This window comes from Pinus tabuliformis, chromosome 3_2 (genome assembly GCF_031772625.1).
Source record: "Pinus tabuliformis cultivar Carrire ecotype Pingquan chromosome 3_2, CPIR1, whole genome shotgun sequence".
In the NCBI taxonomy this organism is placed as follows: Eukaryota; Viridiplantae; Streptophyta; class Pinopsida; order Pinales; family Pinaceae; genus Pinus; species Pinus tabuliformis.
The window spans coordinates 281,475,146-281,498,505 of NC_142302.1; the positions used below are offsets into that span (position 1 = coordinate 281,475,146).

The following is a 23,360-nucleotide window of genomic DNA, read 5'->3' on the forward strand; positions in this document are numbered from 1 at the left end:
TTATATTTTTAAATTAAAAAGTTTAATGTGTGGATAATAATATTTATATTTGAGAATGTAAATTTTTGTGATTTACAGTGGTTTGTTTGTTTGTTTGTTTTGTTTTTTTTTGGATTTTTTTTGTTGGAAAGTTATATTAAAAAATAAAAAATAATTAAAAGTAAAAAAGTTTAGACATTTATAACAAGTATGTAGTGAAAATTTTCATTTTTTTACCAACAAAAAAATTATTAATATAGATTTTTTCTTCCATCACTTTTGTTTGGATAAAAATTATGATTTTTGGATTATTAAAATGAGTACCAAATTAGTCTAGATGATAGGATATTGTGTTAATTGGATATTGTGCTAAATAGATTTGAAGAAGTAGCCATGACACAATATCAGAATAGTTAGCTCTTTGTATTCAACAAGAAGGATGATGCAGCGACATTGTTTCTCATTCAACAAAGTTTGGATGACAAGCTTGTTCCCAAAATTGTAGTAGCAATCAAGTCCAAAAAAGTTTTGGATATTCTAGAAATGACATATAGTAAGGGGTAAGCCACAATTATTAGCATCAAGCTTAGCCAAAAAAAACTATTGTAATAGGTAAAGTTGAAGATTTTGATATTTTTGAAGTAATTGGAGAAGCTATGGAAGAACCTATTGAATTATAAGAAAGTATACAACAAATTGAGGCTACAATTGGACTCAACACTACAAAGAAATTTGTTGAAGACTACAATTGGACTCAACACTACAGAAAAATTTGTTGAAGACTACAATTGCACTCAACAAAATTTGTTGAAGACTACAATTAGACTCAACACTACAGAAAAGTTTGTTGAAGACTACAATTGCACTCAACACTATAGAGAAATTTGTTGAAGAAATTGTAGAAGAGAGAGGTGATGTTGTATGAGATGCAAAGTATGCTCATGGTGAAGAAAGTGAAGGTTACTATACAGATACAAATGTGGAATATGAAATTAAAGTTAAAGATAAAATTGAAACCAAATTTGTAACAATGACAACATGTGAGAAATTAGTTATGAAAGTTGAATTTGATTATGAAGCTGAATTAACATTTAGGAGTGGTTTGCAAAGACAAAGTATGATGGAGATGAAAGTAAATATGGAAAAATTGTTGTCACTGAAGTAGAAGAAGAAACAAAAAAAAATAAAGGCAGCCATAAGCCTTGTTGAAGTTAATAAACATAAAAAAAATAAAGGCATCCATAAGCCTCGTTGAAGTTATTGCAATAGTAAAAGGGAAGACAAGAAAATGAAGATATTGTTTTTGATGACTAATAGAGAAGTTCAATCAATAGTAGCTCAGGTACAAGAAAAATCAAGTAGAGATCAGGTACAAGAAAAATCAAGTAGAGATGAGAGTGAAGATGCAGAAATATTAGAGAAGAAGAGTAAGAATGAAACTATGCAAGGAAAAAAAACTTGTAGTGAGAAGTTAGTTTTGAAAGCTGAATTTGATTTTGAAGCTGAATTAACATTTAGGAATGATTTGAAAAGACAAAGTATGATAGAGATGAAAATAAATATGGAAAAATTGTTACCAGTAAAGAAAAAAATAAAATAAAGGTTAATAGAAAGGTTCAATCAATGGTAGCTTACAAGAAAAACCAAATAAAGATGACACTGAAGATGCTGAAATAATAGAGAAGAAGAGTAAGAATGAAACTAAAGAAGAAGGAAAAGTACATAAAATATAAAATTTGAAATAAAAGGAAAAAAAACTTGTACATGCACTCCCATGTAGAAGTAAAACAAGTTTTAAAATTAGACTTAAATATTCTAAGCCTAGCCAAGGCTCCAAACACAGTAATAGTGGTGGCAATTAAGGGAAAGTGTGAGGAAGTCTTGGAATTTGTTAATCTAGATTACTCATAGTTTATAGTACTGTACATGGAGTAGTTGGGGCCATTAAGGGAAAGTGTGGGGAAGTCTTGGAATGTGCTAGTCTTAATCTCTCCCAAATTGCTCATAGTTTATAGTACTTCATATAGTTTAAACATAAGAAAAAATTAGCATGCTTGCTAGAGCTAAAATTAACATAGCGATTATCAACATTTTAAAATCTTTATACATAATATTTTCCCCTAAGATTATGTGTCTATTTGTTCTTCCATTATCAAGCAATTCAAAGTAATTTGAATTTGAAAATCGCAGCTCTAATATATGTTACTATAAAAATTTATTTATAAATGTTTAATCTCTTTTCAACTAACAAATAAATAATTTATGATACAGAAATTAACTACCTCTAAAGCCAGCTCAATCTAAGAGATTGTTAAAGCTTTATTACTTGCAAGAGAAAACTGAAAAAGAAATAAAAGAAATACCATAACAAGTTGCACACAATTTTTAAATATTTAAAAAAAAAAATCACAAATAACATAGCTACATTTTTTTTAAGTAGTAAAAATTTAATTTTTTTTTTTCCCAAATAACAGAGCTTTCGATCGGAATGTTCTGGTAATGGAACAGTGAAGGCATAAAACAAACATATCTTCATAAAAGCAATGACTATACACCCACTGTATCCGACACAAAACTCATAGACCCTACATAGTCTAAATAAAATAATACGCAAAGATGCTGGCAACCATAAGAATAGGATGTTGAAGATTATGAAGAAAACAAATTTATGTGTTATTTGTTCTATGATTTTGCTTTTTTAATTAAAATTGGGTTTAATACAATTGGGTCCCCACTACATGGCATTTATTAGTCTGCCCATTTATTCGGGATCTCTATGGGGTGCCCACTACATGGCATTTATTAGGGATCTCTATGGGGTGCCCACTACATGGCATTTACCCGTCTGCCACAAATTATGAAATGAACAAGGTTACGAATAAAATGATTACCATTTTTGACCATTTCTGAATCTGTTCAGCATGTGTGTTTTCCATATTTTCCAGTAAAATTTGCATTTCTTTCTTCGAATATCCACCCGACTCGATATCCTTGCGCATCCTTGACCATTCCTGTACAAATAAAGCAAAATTAGCAAAGATATGTTTACATATATATATATATATATTTATTTCCAGTATTCCGAAACGTGCAGACATACCTGAGCTTCACAGAACATGACATTAGAAAAAGGACGTCCTCCATTTTGAGCAATTATATTGTCTATCTGCTTCAGCAATTCCGTTACTTGTTCTTCTTTCACCGATTGTGATCTGGTTCTATTATCGAAAAGGACCTTTCTATTATTGCACTGCCGTACAAGATTCTGCAAGGTTCAGATATATAAAGTTTAAACAGGTCATCTTAATGGCTAATATATGAAATCCAAGTAAATCGGTTGGGAATTCGAAAACATATAAAAGAAGAGAACTATGTTCCAATTTATCGAAGAACCATATTCCAAGTTATCGATAATAATTCTTGCTGGTTCATTTACTCAAATTTCCATTCAAAGCAAAGAATAATAATTTATTAGTGTAGATTCAACTCAATCATAGATTTATTAAACCCAAAAAGATTAAATCTCTTCATGGTAAATCCGGAAAAAAAAGTTTACCTATAAAGAAATTTGATAAAAGTAAACATAGAACAGATTGCATCTCTTGACATATTATTCTTGATTTTTTTTTTATTTTTTTAAGGAAAATTAAATCTCTTGAATTATAATTCTTGAATTTTTTTATTATATATTTTTATCAGAAAAGTTTAAATCTATTGACTTATAATTTTTGAAAAAAAGTTTTTATATATATATATATATATATTTTTATTATTTAAATGATATTTTTGCATGTACAGTATGATCTATTGTAATATTTTTAGTGGAAATGTATAATGCTAAACAGAATAAACATCACAGAAATATATACAAAAACTTACAACATATTTAACAACAAAAAATTTCCATGAAGTGTGGTGCGATTTCAATAATAAATAAGAGGGTACAATGTGGTGATAGAAATAATGCACCTGGGCTTGCTAAGGCAAGCTACCTAAGTCCAAATGAACAATAAGAAATCCCTCTCAAATCTGTTGTTGCTCTCTCTTGACTTTGCATTGAAATTGCCTAGAAAATATGTTGTTGGCTGCAAAGAACTGCTGCTAGGGCCTCCTCGGGTGCTCAAAATAAATTAACCCTGGGTTCTCCACCAATAACCCACAAAAACCCATGAAGGAATTAACCAAATGTTAACTTTGGAATTTTGGCCCCCTCTAGCTCATAGCTAAGCTGGGACCCCTGTTTGACCCCTCAAATTTGCCCAAAAAATTCTGCTAAATTAATCTTGGCCTCTCCCTAATAAACCCAGAAAAACCCAGAAAGGGTTTGTCCTAGTTTTGACGCTCCAAAATTGACCCTCAAATGCTTGGCCCTCCTCCACAAGCAGAAGATGTAACTTGTAGCAAATGTTGTGTTTATTGCTCCACCAAAATGATGGAAAAGCCCCCAAAACACTTCCCTGGACTTAACCTCAAGTTTTGGCTACTAACTCCCTTCAGTCCATAGCCTCCAAGTGTGTCTCCTCCAAGAGCTACGTAGTCCCTGTATTGTTGTTGCAAATTCTCTCCACAAACTCGCACTCCCTACTGTTGGTACGAACTGGTATAGGTAGGACTCCCTCCTTGGGCTGGCACTCAAATTCTACTGAAGCAAGGGTTGAGATCTCCGCTCGGAGACACACATGTGCTAAACAACATTGTAGACTTGCCTTCAGCTCAAGCGTGTTATGTCAAAGACATAATTTCTGAATAGATGAATCAATGACCAAAATGACAGCCTCTTAGTCTATTTATCAAAGAGCCTCCAAGATGCCCATGTGGGCTCAACTCGACTTTTCCCACTAAGTTCGCTCTAATGAGAGTGTCTTCCACATGTGGGCCACAATTTTCCATGGGGTGGCCCCCACACTCCACTAAAGCCGCAATATTTCCCTTTCTTCCTAGTGTTTGGGCTTCTACTTAATCCCAAAATTCATGTGGGACCTCTGAACCCACATCTCCTAAGTGCAAACATGAAATAAGACAAAATTGGACAAGATCGATATTTCCCTTAGCAATATTGCTAAGTGGGAATATCACAATTCTCCCCGCTAAAACATTGCTTGTCCTCAACCAACTACTGAGCAATGCTCTCTCTGGAATCTAGTTGTTACTCCCCATTATCACTGCAAAAATGTGCTAGGGTCCTAGATGTGCCACTGATTCATCCCTGACCTTTTCACTGTCCTGAAATGAAAGAATCCCTCAATACTAGGATCCCAAGCCATCCTGTCCCACATGAAGCTCTCCTCACTCAACTCACTATCTTATCCGGTATAAGTATCAGAAGTCCCTTGTATATCATCAATGAGTAGGGGATCATGATAATGTGGCACTATGCACAACTCCTCGTGAAGTTTTCCTACCCCGTAGGCCATCCCATGCACTCCAAGAGTATACTCTCGAAGATACCACCTAATCCATGCAGAGATAACATTTCACGCACGTGAGCTTCTCCTGATATCATCCTGCTGGCCCACCTGCCATGCCAATGAAGTCCCCCATGCCATCAGCGAGTCATCAAAGCCCAATGGAAGATTTGAATGATATTCCCCTGTAGAAATCAGCTCATCCCTAAGGGTAGATGTATTTCCAAGTCCTATGATGCTCAGATCCCATGCTAGTCTCAAAAGGGTGCCACTATGTTATCGTTGCACAACTATGATCATGGCAGTCTACCCCTCATGCTCAAGTTGTATCCACCTCTCCTCATACCTGATGAATAAACATCTATGGAGTCCCAATGCAGCTAGACCAAGCACCTATATGATGTCACCTACCACGCATCCAACACTCACCCTGATCCATCGAGACAACAAGGAAAACCAACCTTGTCATGCAATCAAGGCCTCAACGCTCCCCCACATGTCAATCCAAGGGTGAGATGGGTTATCCCCCATCACGATCCCACTCACCAGGAAGCAAAGTGTCAAATTGACCAACCAAACCCTTGAATCCCACAACCAGAACGACTGCGGCATATTTCTGACAGCTGATGGAACCAACCTGCACCACATCTCAGGTCCCTGTGTGCAATCAATATATGAACTCCATACATCACAAACCAATCTGGTGTGTGCGACATAGCCCTGCGCTGGCCATACCACACAGTGGGATCTGTTGTCCTACCTCCTAAAAGTGCTCCCCAATACTGCTTGGAGTCTAAAATTCCACTTGTAAGAAAGGTCCACCGACTGTTGTAGATGTTCCAGCGACACCTCGGAATGTCTCACCAAAAGGGGATCATGTATCACCCTGAGTGTCGGCTCAAGGGTGGTGCAAGTGCTACCTCTATAGGAGATCAGACTACCCCCCAGCCTACATTACCAACTCGTGTCCTGACCATATGCCACAACTAGAAATCCTCTCTCCTAATGCATTGTGTCCCACCCCACTGTCTCAGATGAACCTCATGGGTCTTGTTGCTCGTGATGAGAGCATAAGGAGATGATATACAAGTCCACTGTGTTAGTGTGCAATGCTGGAGAGTGATAAATGGAAGCTCACGGTTGACCCTGTGATCAGATTTCTCTCCAACTCTGAGTGTGCCAAACCCAATGGTGTGCCTGATGCCCTTGTCAGGATATTTCTCTAGCTGCAACACTTTGACAAATTGTTGTGCATCATCTTGCTCAACTGCACACAAGTATGTACCCCTACACACCTTAGCATAGCACTGAACTCTGTGGCACAACTCCATGAACCCATGGATACCATTACTCAATGCCATGCCCCCATGTACCATAGAGAATCCCATATGTGCCCATGCAACCACCATGCCACTAGTACACATACCACGAAGTGATCTACACCTCCTCATCTGCCCTGGTAATCTTGAGCGGCTTAACTCCACACTTGCTGGAGGGGATATCTCTACTGTGTCGATCCTCGGTGACTCCTATTCCCAATACCCAATGGGAGAACATGGTCTCCATACAATGCCTGGTTCGGTGGCCTACCCATGCCACCTCCTCCCACCAACTCCTGCTAGAGAATGCTAATCATCTTGTGACCCCATGTGCAACGAACATGCCAATACAATCCATGGAGCGTGCTCACAAACTGTTGGTCTGCTAATGTCGAATGGAATTCCCCTCAAGAATGTATGTTCTCAGTCACTGGGTTGACTACCTCATCAATGCCATAGCCATCCTACATGTCTGATATCAGATAGGGAGCTCCACCTGGATCCCAATGCCAACCTGGGCCTCCAATGCCCTCAGTGTCTAAGAGCTACCACTAAGCTTTACTGCAGACTATGTCCATCTCCATGAGACCAGTCCACTCCACCGGGTACCAAATCAGAATCTCTCTCCATCCAACCCCGAGAGAGGGATCGAATGCACGAACTCTCACACATAGAACAAGCTCGACACATGAATGTTTCCCCTTGTGCAACCCCTATCGTCTCATCCCTCTATCTAGTTCAACACATGAGATCTGACTAGGTAGCTCTGTCTCCCTCTCTCTAATGGGAAAAGGTGACCTAATAATAGTGTTGCTAACTTGGTCATCCTCTATGGTATGTCTAGACAACTCCACGTTTCTCAATCCAATGCACAGGGGTGGGATGATAGCGTCGTAGATCCTGTCAGTGTGCCTCTGAAGCGAACTGTGCTGAAATCCCAACATGTGGTTTCTGTGCTACCCCTCATCAATGGCTAAACCAAAGGCTGGTTGCACATCCTCTTCATGGGCTCGACATGAGCCTCCAAATGCTCCTCCATAGACAACCCAACCTGGAAGACATGCTCATCAGTGAGTTGTAGGTGGCTGTCATTCTAAAGCTCTGTCATAGACCAAGATGCCTCATCAATGGATACCTCATCAATGGATGTGTGTGAAATTCCCTGCTCCAATCTATCTAATGGGGCTACCAAAGGAAACTCTAACAAGGGTGTCTCCTGCATCACACTAGGTGTATCCTCGTGCTCCTCCTATGTGCCATTAGCCTCATGCTCAACCGGATGGAACGTATCTAGATAAAATCCCTCCTCCAGGAGTATGTTCTCTCTCATCTCGTCACTACCTCTGCCTCCCATCTTCGTCTATGTAGTATTGCCACTAGCGTCTCATTCAATAATCATGCTCATCTTATTTCCTTCATCTGTGGGTTGACAACTATTGTTTCTTCATGCTATCTTTGTTGAAAACCACTCTTTGAGAAGCCCTGCCAGTCTCTTGATGCTCCTAGTAACATTTTTAAATTTCTCCTGCTGAGACATTTTTTGCATAAGTTCAATCCGGAGAATAATGTGGGACCAGTGTTTTAGCCTCTGGAATTCTAGTCCACAATAACACTTGAGAATTTGTGTGAATTAGACCCACAACTGAACCAAATCATGTTCTGATACCACTGTAATATTCTTAATGGAAATATATAATGTTAAACAAAGCAAACATAGCAGAAACACATACAAAATTTACAGCACATTTAACAACCAGAAATCTCCATGAACTACACCAATATGAGCCATTTTATTAATAAATAAGAGGGTACAATGTGGTGCTGCAAAGAGTTCACCTAGGCTTGCTCAAAGAAAGCTAGCTAAGTCCAAATTAACAATAAGAAATCCCTCTCAAATTAGTTGATGCTCTCTCCTGGCTGTGCGTCGAAACTACCCAGAAAATATGTTGATGGTTACAAAAAACTACTACTAGGGCCTCCTCAGGCGCTCAGAAAATTCCGAGAAATTAACCACAAGTTCTCCACCAATAACCTACAAAAACCCACAAAGGAATTGATCAAATGTTGAACTTGGAATTTCAACCCAATTTTCCCCTAGCTTCTCTAGCTACTAGCTGAGTTGGGACCCCTCTTTGACCCGTCAAATTTTCCTAGAAAATTCTACCAAATTAATCTTAGCCTCTCCTCAATAAACCCAGAAAAACCCAGAAAGGGTGTGTCCTAGTTTTGATGCTCCAAAATTGACCCCCAAATTCTTGGCCCTCCTCCATAAGCAGAAGATGTAACCTGTAGAAAATGTTGCATTTTCTGCTCTGCAAAAAAGCTGGAAAGCCCCCATAACACTTCCTCGGACTTCACCTCAAGTTTTAGCCCCTAACTCCCTTCACTCCACAACCTTCAAGCGTGCCTCCTCCAAGAGCTGTGTTGTCCGTATATTGTTGCTACCAATTCTCTCCACAAACTCGCACTCTGTGTTGCTGGTACGAAATTGTATAGGTAGGACTCCCTCCTTGGGTTGAAACTTGAAGTCCACCAAAGAAAGTGTTGAGATCTCCACTTCTAGACACTAGTGTGCTAAAAAACACCGCATACCTGGCTTCAGCTCAAGCATGATATGTCAAAGACACTATTTATGAATAGATGAATCAATGACCAAAATGAGTGCCTCTTGCTTTATTTATCAAAGAGCCTCCAAGTTGCCCATGTGGACCCAACTCGACTTTCCCCACTAATCTAATTTAGAATATTATTTTGCAGTGCTAAGATCTTCCTTAGGTTATAAACAAAATGCTTTCATTGTGTTTAAGGATTCATCAATTTTTGCAAGGGAAATGAAGAGTTTTTATGTTAATTTTATGAGCAATTTAACATAAATAAAAAACTGAACAACAATATAAACATGTGCAAAACATCATCAAAAACACATTACAACAAGCACATGATAAAGGAGTTCACCCCTCTTGGGTTACGTCTCCTTAGTCCAGCATCCAATGGCTTGGGCCTCTCTATTATGCTTAAAGTGTAAAAATTTGTGTTTACAATGCTCAAATGCTTCTGAAACCTACTCTAATCAGTCCAGAATATCCAAAAATGGATATCTAGCCTCTTTTTGCAACCAATTTTGTGGAAAAATGAAGATGTTAGGACTTCCCCTTGTTTTCCCACTATTAGTTCCACAAATTGCTCCAAACCTGGCATGATCCTATAAATTAGCTCCAAAAATCTTCTAACTAGGCGAAAATTTCGCTGCGCGACTGGGCCATTATCTGCCAGCACCAACTGTCTTATCACAAATTGCAATCGGCAGTCCTGCAGGCTTATGGTCTGTGAACAAGGTAGGCAATGTACGATTGCGATATGATGGACCTGATGGACCATTAAAATGCAGCCTATAGTCCCATCGCATTTGAGAAACCTATTGCATTTTGCCATCGGCAAAGAACCAATGACAATCATAAAGCGGGACTCTTCACCGTGTTGCGATTTGCGATTGCGAAATCGCATCGCAACCCAAACCTGTAGGGGCCGATTCTATAGTGCCATGCGAGATGTGAGATTGCATTGCAACTTAGTACCTACCAAGGGCTGATTCTGTAACCCCTCCCTTCGCTGATGTGTGATTGTGATCCATCGCATCGTGCCTCTGACCGATTCTTGATTGCCTTCTCGCTTGCCTTATCGCATCGCAACCCTTCCCTGCTCAGGGGGCAATTTTTAACACAGACCTGCCTGCAATTGAAATTTTTGACATGCAGGGGCCAATGGCAGCTTGCCATTTGGCACCTCCTCATTCGCTAGAGGACCTTGCCACATCATCCAATCCTGCCATGCGAGCAAGTCAAACCTGAACTTTGACTTGCTATAACTTCTGCATACAATCTCAGATTTGAGTGTCGTTCATACCGTTGGAATCAGAATGACGAGCTCTTCGATCTAAACCTAAGTTTATCAATGTTATGACACTTTGATTTTCAAGCTTAATTTTGAGCACCTAATCACTCCTCTCCACTAGAAGCCTTTTGGACCCCAAAAGGATCACTTTCAATTGTTTAGCAGGTGATGGTATAGTTATCTCACCTTTCCAACCTCTATCCATTTGGCTTTTAAAGGAATTGTACCCTCGAGCCCCACTCGAAGATGATAGACACTTCCCCTTTTTGTTGTCCTTATTCTTCTATCAAGTATAGTGTCTTGCTGAAGCACATCAAGGAATTATGGAGAAAAGTCTTGAATAGATGGAATTTGAGTATTCTCTCCTTGATATTCAATCAAAGGAGGTTCATACAACCTTAAATTCTCAACATTAATAACAACATAAATTTTCATATATAAAGGCAAATCCAACCTGAAGGCATTATTACCAATCTTTTCGAAAATTTTGAATGGACTATATCTATTTGGTTTGAGATTTTTACCTTCTCCTTGGAGCCTCTCTTTGTTAATGTGAATCCAAACTTCATCACCAAAATGGAACTTATGATCTTGATGATGCTTGTCGTGCCTTTCTTTGTACTTGCCTTGGATTTTCTCAAGCTGTTCTTGAACCTTTTGGTGTACTAATTGTATTTGTTCAATGAACTTTCTTGCTTTGTCTATGTCGCTATGACCTTCAATAGAAACATCTTTGCCAAAAATAAAATCCAAAGGAGATTTAGGCAAGTATCCCATGCATGCCTCAAATGGCGAAGTTTGAGTGGAAGAGTGCTTGGCTTGATTGTAAGCATGCTGAATATAATGCAACTATTCATCCCACAACTTAGGATGCTTGCTACAATACCCATGTAGAAGATGTATCATTGTTCTGTTCACTACCTCTGTTTGACCATCTGTTTGTGGATGAAAGGTTGTACTCTTTTTTGATTTGGTGTCCATGAATCCCCACAAGTTTGACCAAAAAGTCCCCACAAAGCGAGAATCTTGATCACTAACAATGGATGTGGGCAATCCAAAATTCACTCAAACATTCTGAAAGAATAACTGAGCAATTTGTTTCATTGTAACTTGGTTTTTACATGGAATCAAAATACACATTTTTCTGAACCTATCCACAACTACATACAAATAATCATGACCTCTTTTTGACAATGGAAGACCTCCTACAAAATCCATAGAAACACTCTCCCATGGTCGTGAAGGAATCAGAAGTGGTGTGTACAATCCTAACTTCCTATTACTAGGCTTACTGATTGCACATAATGAACATCCTTTAGTAAAATGAGACACCATTTCAAGCATACGAGGCCAATAACAATACCTCTGTAGATGTGCCACCATCTTACTTACACCGAAATGACCAACAATAAGAGAAGTATGTGCCTCTCTTATGATGTTAACTCTTTCTCCCTGCGGAATACAAAGCTTGCCAAGATGGTACAACAAGTTATCATGCAAATGATAATCCAATTCCTCTACTTGGTTACCTTGACTCAAGCTTGCATAAACATCTTGAAATTCATTATCTAATGCATATTGCTCAATATAAATTTCATGTAAAACATAATTATTCTTGAGTAAAGTAGCTGCACTAACAATCAGCCTAGAAAGCATATCAACAACTTTATTGTAGATACCTTTCTTATACTTGATTACCAAGTGGAATTGTTGAAGGAAACCCATCCATCAAAAGTGCCTTGATTGTTGCAACTTTGATTGAGATTGCAAGTATTGTAATGGTTGATGATCAGTGTGAATGACTATTTCCTTACCCATTAGGTAGTGTTTCCATTTTTTCACACTTTGCACCAATGCATACAATTCCTTGTCATATGTAGGATAGTTAATCACTGCACCATTAAAATTTTCTGAATGAAAATAGATAGGCTTACCATGTTGCATGAGGACTACACCCATAGCGTAGTCACTAGCATATGTCTGAATCTCAAATGACTGTCTCAAGTCTGGAAGTGCGAGTATGGGAGTTGTATTGATATTTTCCTTCAACGCATCAAAGGCCTTTTGCTATTTGCCTCCCCACTGAAAAACCTTTTTCACGCTTGTCAACGCATGCAAAGGAGTTGCTATAAGAGAAAAAATAGAAATGAATTTCCTCCAATATTGGGTTGCTCCCAGAAAACTTCTTACCTCTGTAACTGTCTTGGGCCTTGGCCAATTTACAATGACATCAACCTTGGAGGGATCTATTTTCAACTCACCTCCTCCAACAATATGACCCAAGTAAACTAAAGAAGTCTTTCCAAACTTGCACTTTGACATCTTAAGATACAACTGTTATTTTTTCAAGACATCAAGTACTTTTCTTACATGCATGACATGTTCAACACGAGATTTACTGAAAATTAAGATGTCATCTAAGTAGACTATGAAAAATTCATCAAGAAATGATCTCAACACATCATTCATCACACACATGAATGTAGCAGGAGCATTACATAAACCAAACGACATAACTAGCCATTCAAACAAACCCTGTTTTGTTTTGAATGTTGTCTTCCAAATGTCTCCTTCAGCTATTCTAATTTGATGGTAGCCACTTCTTAAGTCCAGCTTAGTAAAATACTTTTCATCTTTCAATTGATCCAGTAAATCATCTATTATGGGCAGTGGGTAACGATTCTTTACCGTAATTTTGTTTAATGCACGAAAGTCCACACACATGCGCCATGTTCCATCCTTCTTTGGCACCAAGATAGTAGGTGAACCACAAGGAAAGGAAGATGGTCTGATGATCCCTTTATTCAACAACTCTTGGATTTGTGTCTTAATTTCTGTGCTTTCTATCATTGACATTGTGTACATGCCAATGTTAGGAAGTGGACAATCTTGCTGTAACTATATCTCATGTTGGATTCCTCTCTTGGGTGGTAATCCCTTTGGTTCCTAAAACATTTAATCATATTGGTTAACTACGTCAACCAATTCAGATTTCAAATTTGAATCACAACCTTTAAAAGCTTCATTATCAATATCATTTTTGGGTTTGATCATGAGAAGCACAAAATTCTTGCTCGAATTCACCAGTCTTTTCATCTTCCCTGCATTAATAAGAGAAAGATTTATTTTATTGTTGTGATCTCTCACAATATATTCTACTCCATTTTTTAATAAATGATATTTATTTTCATGTCGATGGAAGATAGAGTTTATGTCATAAAGGTACGGGCTACCCAAAACGATGCCACAGATATATAACGGCACAACGTCAAGCTCCACTTCATCTATGCATTTTCAGTGATAACGAATTTCAGTGTACACTTTCTCGTAACCTGCAATTGCACATTGTCACATACCCATCTAAGTGGATACGGTTTATGATGTGGAACAATTTCCAGATTTAAACTCTTTACAATGTTTTCAGATATAAGATTGGCTTGAGAGCCACTATTGAACAACATATCAATCTTGTTATGTTTCGATATCACCCTGATGTGAAACAATTCTATTCTCCTCTTTTCATTTGGAGTTTTATTTTGCGAGTCTAAAGAACTAGTGATGGCAATGGATTCTTTTCCTTTTAACCCCATGGCTGTGATTTTAGTTTCATCGCCCGAATCGGATCCCAAATCCTGTTGAGTAGTTGCAGTTGTCTTTTGTTTTCTAGGCTTGTTGTTGTTTCTTTTTGGTCTCATTTCGGGATGAAGCTTCTAATAATAAATTTCATCATGACCCTCTCTTGAACAATTTTTGCATGTAATTTTCTCTCCTTTTTTGATAGACACATTTTTCTTTGTCTTCCCTTTGAAAGCCTTTTCTTTTCCCTTACTCTTAAATGGCTTTCTACTACATTCTTCTGAAGTGTTTTTCCCTCTTTCCTGAAGATGAGTGGCTTGCACACAAACATCATCTAGATTACTGGGATTAAACATTAAGATAGTGTGCATAAGATAACTGTGTAAACCCCCTATGTACTTCAGCAAAGTGTCCCGTGAACGCAAATCTACAGCTAACATCAGAGACCTTTTTCTGAATTCTTGTGTGTAATCTTGCACATTTTGACCTTTAAGATGTCTAAAGTTATGCCAATTTATGGTGGCTTTATGCATATAAGCTAGAGGGTAGAATTGTCTTTTAATTCCAGCAATGAAATCATTCCAAGAAATTGAGATCTTACCGTGTTTTTTAATCTCCTCTTGGGTCTTTGATTCCCACCATACTAGTGTTGCACCCTCCATTATCAAGGAAGCTAACTGTATCTTTATGTCATCCTCTTGAAGGTTTTGAATCCTGCAATAGAAATCCAACTAATGAATCCAATTATCAAGCTTCTTTGCATTCACTTCACCATTATACATGGGCAACTCGAATTTAACATCAAGTTTAAAAAAAAGTGATTTACCAGTTCCTTTTGAAGAATGATGATGAGTATGAGTAAGGGTTGTATTAGTGGAAGAGTGTGAAGTTGCTTGTGAAGAAGAAGATGAAGAAGATGGTGGAGAGGGTGGAGATTTGTCTCCATTCTCATTACCTCATTTTCCATTACCTCCTCTTGAAGAGCCTTCTCCTTTGGGAGGTTTGGAACATTCCCCTTGCAGCCTAGTATTCCTCTCTTCATAAAGGACCTTCACCATCTCTGTCATATCAAAGAAAGCCTTTCTGAAGGTCTTCTCATCTTCTGTCATGTTTGTAGGTTCTCCTTCGTGAGACATGATCTTTGGAGTGTCAACTGCAACTTGAGGATGAACTGGTGTTGGAGATTTTGGCAACCTTGCTCTTCTTCCCCTTGACCCAATTTCAAGGCTTCCAACTAGCTTTCCTTCACCTCTTTTGAGTGTTAAGCTTGTAAGCATGACATAAACTTGCAAACAATTAATTCCTTCTTTCAGCAAGCAAACCTAGTGCTTTGATACCAAATTGATATGATTTAGAATATTAGTTTGCAGTGCTAAGATATTCCTCAGATTATAAGAAAAATGCTTTCATTGTGCTTAAGGATTCATCAATTTTTGCAAGTGAAATGAAGAGATTCTATGTTAATTTTATGAGAAATTTAACAGAAATTAGAAATTGAAAAACAACATAAGCATGCACAGAACATCATAAAAAATACATTACAACAAGCACATGATAAAGGAGTTCACCCCTCTTGGGGTACGTCTCCTTGGTCCAGCTTCCAATGGCTTGGGCCTCTCTATTATCCTCAAAAGTGTAAAAATTTGTGTTTACAATTCTCAAATTCTTCTAAAACTTGCTCTAATTAGTCCAGAATATCTAAAAATGGCTACCTAGCCTCTTTTTGCAACCAATTTGGTGGAAAACTGAAGAAGTTATGACTTCCCCTTATTTTACCACTATTCGTTCCATAAATTAGTTTGAACCTGACATGATCCTACAAATTAGCTCTGAAAATCCACTAATTGGGCGAAAATTTCATCATGCTGTTACACAGTAATTTGTCACCATTGGTCACCGTCCCTGTTACCCCTTTCCCGTACTTTAGAGGACTCATTCTGGGACCTGTGAGCAGTGACATAACTTAAAAACACTTGCATTATGTTCCCCTGAGTATGGACTTCATGTGCCCTGAAGACACCTCCTGCAAAATATCCCTGAAAAGTGCCCTTTTTCCATTAGCGCAGGTCCACAATGTACTACCCGCGCCAATGAATGAGATCCTCAAAAGAAGGTGCGACCATTGGCGCTCTGTCTTAGAATAACACCCGCGCCAACCAAGTTTGGAAAAGATTTTTAACAAACGCGCGCCCAGATGTTTTTTCCTTTCAAGTCATGGAGTCTTTTGAGGATAAAGCTCATCTTCTAGATGTCGAGAGTCATCATCTATCCTTTACATCTATCCACAGCGACTTTTTGGAGATAATGCCAATCCACAATGGGTGTCCTGATGCATTGTATCTTCCTCCCCTTCTCCATCTATAAAAGTCTGTCCTCATGCATTTGACAAGCTAGTTTTGGAGTGATGCTAGTTGTGATAACGCTTGTCTTGAGTGATAGTAAGAGTCTTGGAGCATAGGGAGGTTATGCTGCCGGAAGTCTGAGAGAGAGAAGGTCTATTGCAAGACATGTATAGCTGCTCGCCCAGCCAGAGGAGAGATTCAACGTCAGAACTTTGGTTGTATCTTTCTCTGTTGATTATTCATTAATGAACGACTATCATTATGGTTCCGATCTTATTGTTCGCTATGATAATGTTTGATCTATATCCTTTCTGACTGATATATAGTTGTATTTAGTGGATTTTATGCTTGTATTCGCTTCGTTCTTTGCATGTGCAGGTATCCATTCATGGAGATCATGAGGATCGTGACCTGCCGGAGCAAGGGAACGGGAGTATCAACTCTTCTACGACACTAGCGTTGGACTCCAGGTTGGTTCTCATAATCCACTTTCAGTTTGCAACTAGGAACTTGCATGGTAGCGTGAATTGATTGTTGCTAGACCCATTTTGGGCTAGTGGGATCGCCTCTGTCCACAGAGGGGATTTACCTGTAGCAACAATTTGGCGACTCCACTGGGGAAGCTATTTGTTGTTTGATTCATAAACCTTGGACGGAGCCTGAAGTACGACCAGGCAGCCTTCGAAACGCTATTGCTTTGCATTAGCGAAGTAGATCAACGCCACTTCAGTCAATCTCCAGTTTGGTTTATGAACCGAACAGCTTGGAGTTTGTCATGCACCTTGATCTCTCTTGTTTGCTTGCTTAGATGAGTTTTCTGAGCTGGATTTTTATGCTTGGTCTGCCTGTCTGTATATTTGATCTGTCTGGTTTCTGTTAGTCAAGCCGTGAACTGTTGGTTTTTATTTTTTTAGTCGGCAAATTTGATTAGCGCGACTTTTTCCCTGACAGTCGCGCCAATTGGCGCCATTTTCCAGTGTACAGCTCGCGCCAATGCTCAATTAGCACAATTTTCTTCCTGACAGTCGCGCCAACCCTGTGAACTTGTTCATTTTGCTTGTTTACAGCCTCCCAAGCTTGGGTTTCCTGTTTTGTTCAATCATCTAAATGTATCATAGTCTTTTTGACTGGTTTTGAGTCTTTTTCTGGCAAATTATTAATTTGATTTCCTTTGATCATTACTTGGAGGTTTGTCTCGATCTTTTCACAATTTTGCATCTTTTTGCTTTTGTTTTTGCAAAAAAATTTCCCCCTCATTCGCCGGGGGGGGGGGGCTAAATTGTGTATGAGTGTTAATCGCCTTTGAGTGTTTTTAGTTTATGATCTTTGGAACTCTCACCCGTTTTTCTTGGTTTGCACTTGATTGGTTCTTAGATTACATTAGAATCATCGTGTGTTTGAGAATTCTTTTGCATAGATCACACTTGCATGATTAGAATTCTCATTTTCAGGATATGAATGAAAAGTGTGCATAGATTACATTTGCATACTTTGGGTGTTTGCCAGTTTCTGTTTCGGTCTTCTCTTGACCCAGTTAACTTTTTGGATACTCTTTTGCATCTGTTTGGTGGTTGTTGAAGCTTGTTTTTGGGTTATTCGAGCAATTTAGTTATTTTTGCTTGATTTCCATATGGCTTCGTTTTGAGCCTAGATCACATGGCTCATTGAGATTTTGGAGTTTTTCTTGGTTTGAAGGATTGCCTTTCTTTTCAAAGACTTGATTGTGTCCATTGAGTGAAATTTGCTTTTTTGCTCTCTGTTATCGTATCTCTCAAAATTTACTTAGTGCATTTTGCCAATAAAAGAAAAACGAACAATCTCTTTTGCGTTATATTAGTTAATGGAAATTAAAGTTTTTCCTTGTTGTTAGTGATTAATGACTTTAAAGAAAAGTTTCTTTTATTGCCATTAGCTGCATTAGAGTTATCATTGTTTGTTTTATGATCATTTTGTTCGATTGAAAGATCTCAACTCTCTCGTAGTTAGCATTCATCGAATGAAATGATATATTTTGGCATATAGTTTGCATCTAGGAAATTTTGAGATATTACATACGGTAAGGCCTGAAAATCGAAACCTAATCAAAGATCAACCATAAAATGAACTGAATGAATCTAACAACGCATTGGAACTTAACACATACATTCTAGAGGTCTAGGCTAGAGACGTGGTACGGATTTGTGCTCCCACGTACCGTCGAGTATATGTGGAGACCCCACTAGGTTATCATCCTTTATCCACAGGAAGCCGTGTCTGCCGCCTTACAAGCCGTAATGCACTGAACACAGCATTCGGGAAGATTGACTGCCGTATGGGAAGTCCTTGGTTTTCATCTGATTGCCAAGGTGTATAAGCAGTTTTACGGATTGTTTGGTAAACCCTTTGCCTAGAGTCTCTAGAGTAGTCACTTTTGATCCTTTTCGGACTCCTTAAAAAAAAAGGTGCCAGTGAGCGTCTTGTCACTTCGTGCTCATTAAACATTCGAAGGAGACTAGAGTCACCTTTTTGTCCTTTTCTCGACTCTTAAAACATGAAAAGGTCAAGTTCAGTTCCTTTGTCTTAAAATTTATTCGGCCACGATACACATTTACCTGGTTAGATCTTATTTGCATTAGCTTGAGTAGGGTTCTTTCTCGTTTTCAATGGCAACCTTCTCCGAGTCTACCGGCCAAGGTGTTCCCCCAGATGGAAACCCTAGTTTATTTCCTTCTTTTGGAAATGCCGGTGCTCCGTATATGGCAACTTTGTCTTTGCTTGGGTTAACCATCGGTTTGCCCGTATGGTTGTTTTCAACCTCGGTGGTCCCGAGTGTGATGACTCCTGTTCCACCGTCTCCTCCACCCGAACAACATCATGTTGATTCCAAGGTGGACCTCTCCCCTTCTTCGCCTATTTCTGCGTCCTCATCTTCTACTTCGCCTGGCGAAAGTCTGGAATCAAGTAACCAGGTGGCTAAGAAGAAGAAGAAGAAGACAAAGAAGAAGAAGACTCCTAAGTGAGAGGTTAAAAGTACAACTCAAGTCGAGCCACCTTCTGCTCCTCCGCAGAAGGTCAAATTTCCTTGTAAGTTGTGCAAGGAGGACCATCTTCTTCACGATTGTCCTGGCATTCCCAAGGTCTTAGAAGTATGGTCTCGCGATCCGGCTCGCCCCTCATCGTCCTCTGAAGCTCACGGCGATGCTACACTATCAGTTGGAAGTGTTAAGGGAAAAGGGAAGATTCGAAGCCCCTGTAGACTTTGTGAAGGCAATCATCCCCTTCACCTTTGTCCGCTCATGGATAAAGCCTCTGTTGTCTTGGAAAGTCTTACAGCTTCCTCACCCCAACTTCCCATTGGTTATCAACGTCTCTCTGTAGCCGCAGATCGTTGCCCTGCTGACAAAGAGATCGACCAAGATTCCTCTCTTGTCCAGCCTCCTCTTCCTGAACCTGGCTCGGCCAAGCCTGTTCCAGACCAACCATTGGTCGGAAGGAGTGTCGACTCGAGTTCACCACTCGATCACTCTGTTCTTCTCGTCTCCTCAGATTCTCCTGAGTCCGGAAATGACTCTCCTATCCCAACTGCTCCCGAGAGTCCTGCTTCGGTTCCTTTAGAGCAGGGGGGCAATCATACGATTCCCCCACCAAGTAGTTCAGTCGTTTCCTTCGACTGGAGTCGTTTCCTTCGACTGGAGTCGTTTGACTACCTTCCACCTCCCATCCCATGTGTCTTTCTGGGTCACGGTACACGCCTATGATAAGGCAATACCTAGCACTGTTTTGGATGAGGGTGCATCTGTTAGTCTTATGCCTGCCACTACTTGGCAAGCTTTGGGTTCCCCACAGCTTGTGCCAGTCGCATCGAATCTGACGGCTTTTGACGGAAGAACTAGTCAACCATTAGGGATCCTTCCAAAGTTCCCTATTACTTTAGGAGGCAAAACCGTCTATATAGACGTATCGGTTACCCCAGGTGCTTTAGATTTCAGTCTTCTCCTTGGCCGTGACTATGTTTATGCCATGGGGGCCTTTGTCTCTTCACTTTTCCGTGTGGTTTGCTTTCCACACGATGGAAGAATTGTGACTATCGATCAATTATCGTTTGTTCGTCCCCGGGTGCCTCTTGCGCAGTTGTCATCCCCTCCTGGTTTTCATCCACCAGTTGCATCTGCCCCACCACAGATCAACTACGTGGCCACTTATCCTGTGCCTGTATCCAGTGATGCCGCCGTCCTGCATAGTGTCTTGGGGGCATTGGGTCCTGACTTCCGAGATGTTGTCCTTCCACCGGGAGTGGCACTCTTGGTAGCCCCGACTTCCTATTCATTATGATGAAGTTCAGTTGGAGCATAGTTCCTTTCCTGTGTCAAGCTCCTTAAAAAACGACACTAGGTTTGGTCGGAGCATAGTTCATTGTCCTATGTCAAGCTCCTTAAAAAATGAAACAACTCCCTTTCCAAATCGAGTCTTTTGATTAAGATCTCGTAAAATACAAGTCGAGTCTTTCACAGATCTCGAGAGTGAACCTTCATTCCATCCACCTTGTTGAATGCAATGAAGCTTGGGGGGCATGTACCTCGATTTGCGTTATCATGCTGGGGGCATGCAAAATTATAACAAGCATAAATTTTCGTTTCAAGCTTGTGTAAACATGAAACCGAATCCAAGCAGAGTTCTTCATGGTTCAAACTTGTGTAAAAATGAACCCATATCTGATTTACATCTTGTGACTGCTGCCTATCTGCGAAATTCTGCTAGATGAGCCTTGGTTGTTTCTTTCCATCGCCACCATCTCTTTGGTCGATCATATGCTCTCACTTGATTGTTTATCCTTTCTTGAGGAACCGCAGCGATGAGTGGTTTTATTAGCCAACCTCTTAACTATTATATGTTTTGAGCAGTTCCACCATTTCCGGAACCAGTTGCTACCTTTTATACCACTCGTTCCTCTAGGACGAGTCTCCTTTTAAGCTCTTTTCTGACTCGTAAAAAATGAAAAGATTGCCGAGTATTTTTCCCTTTTTGACTCGTTAAAGAGAATAAAAATGGAGGTCCGCTTTCAGCTCTTTTTTGACCGTTTAAAGACGAAACGATTGCTGAGTTACTCCTCTTGACTCGTTAAACGTTAATAAGAGGCAGTCGTTTTAAGTTCTTTTTGTCGACCATTAAAACATAAAAAGATTACCTGGTTTTTGTCGTTTCAGACTCGTTAATGGTTACGAAACGACGTGGTTTTGATTGCTTTTTTACTTTTTCAGGTCGAAATCACTATTTATGAAAAGTACTCCTCGATCGTAATGGTCGGGCGGTTCTTTCGAGCATTGTTTTATACTTTTTCGAGCTCGAGAGACACAACTTTACGAAAAAGGACACCCCTGGAGTTTCCTTTTCTGTTGTCTTTTCAAACTCTCTAAACATGAAAAGATGCCGAGTTCTTCCTTTGTCAGACTCATTAAAACCTGATGACATCGGATTTTTTCGAAATGACACACCACAAGCATATGTTATCCCCATCAAGCTTGTTAAAAATAATTGGGGTACTCGCCAGAAATGGTGGGGGAAAAAAGGAACCATAATTATTGTCGTGTCGGCAGTATGTCGCTCTTGAACATGGCACTTGTCTGCTTTCGTGTCTGGGTGGGGATATCTCATCTCATTTTTCACTTGCCTTCGTGGATTTGGGTAATCCTGTTTGACCTCTCATCTGCTCATTGCCTCGTCACCATGACCTCTGATCCATTGATGTCAAATACTGCCAATTCCACTGTCGTGCCGCCAATATGTTCAAGAGAAGTTGACCTCTGCAAAGAAACAACCTCCCTCTGATAGCTCATATAATCCTGATTCACAACATTATCTCTCTGTCTCGTGTCGATGATGTGGGAAACATTATGGCCCACCTTTGATCAAGGTCACTTCCTGTCGACTTCAGCTTATTATCCAGGAAGCTGATCTAGAGACTCCCTTTCGGTGCCTTGGAGCCTGCATGCCTCAATGGCAGGTTCTTCGTGTTCGACGTGAGGTTTTCATCATTGGCCTCCGATCGAATGATTCTACGGGTGTTCGACGCCAGATCACTAATTCGCACGCCGTAGATTGTACCTATAGTACCTTGAGGGCCATTGTCATTATTGGTGGTACCTCTCGCGTCTGTTAACAGTTTTCAATATTGACTGGTAATCAGACGATGTTCATGCATGTTCGACTTCAGCTCATATATTCGCATGCTTGAACTTGTACTTTTGTTCGGGTCGAGATGGAGCACAAGACCCTGGATTTTGTCTATTGTAATCCAGGCGTGATTCTTGTTACATGACTCATTCACTGGATGGCTGCGACCATACCTGAGTCTATTCATTGATCCTAACCAGATGGCTGCACCCATACTATGGATCTAGATTATTATGTACTCTCTTATGGATGGCTACGACCATACCACATATATCATGTACTTGAGCTATCAGTTGTATCTCTCAATGCAGATTCTCGGCGGCAGCTACATGTGTTCTTGTAAAGCATTTCACCCCTCTCTCTCTCGGGCCTCATGCTTTAGGGGGAATCTGTTACACAGTAATTTGTCACCATTGGTCACCGTCCCTGTTACCCCTTTCCCGTACTTTAGAGGACTCATTCCGGGACCTGTGAGCAGTGACATAACTTAAAAACACTTGCATTATGTTCCCCTGAGTATGGACTTCATGTGCCCTGAAGACACCTCCTGCAAAATATCCCTGAAAAGTGCCCTTTTTCCATTAGCGCGGGTCCACAATGTACTACCCGCGCCAATGAATGAGATCCTCAAAAGAAGGTGCGACCATTGGCGCTCTGTCTTAGAATAACACCCGCGCCAACCAAGTTTGGAAAAGATT

The 23,360-nt window shown here is 39.7% G+C and overlaps 1 protein-coding gene across 1 annotated transcript in view; it reads right to left on the bottom strand.

Moving 5' to 3' along the window:
- LOC149180724 (uncharacterized) overlaps nucleotides 1-23,360 on the bottom strand; it is a 137,988-nt gene that overhangs the window by 47,893 nt on the left and 66,735 nt on the right. The window contains exons 3-4 of the mRNA XM_089413970.1: nucleotides 3,080-3,244; nucleotides 2,871-2,990 (exon numbers count right to left, since the gene is read on the bottom strand). Of these exons, the coding sequence (XP_089270096.1) occupies nucleotides 2,871-2,990; nucleotides 3,080-3,244 (285 nt within the window). The remainder of the gene's footprint in view (nucleotides 1-2,870; nucleotides 2,991-3,079; nucleotides 3,245-23,360) is intronic.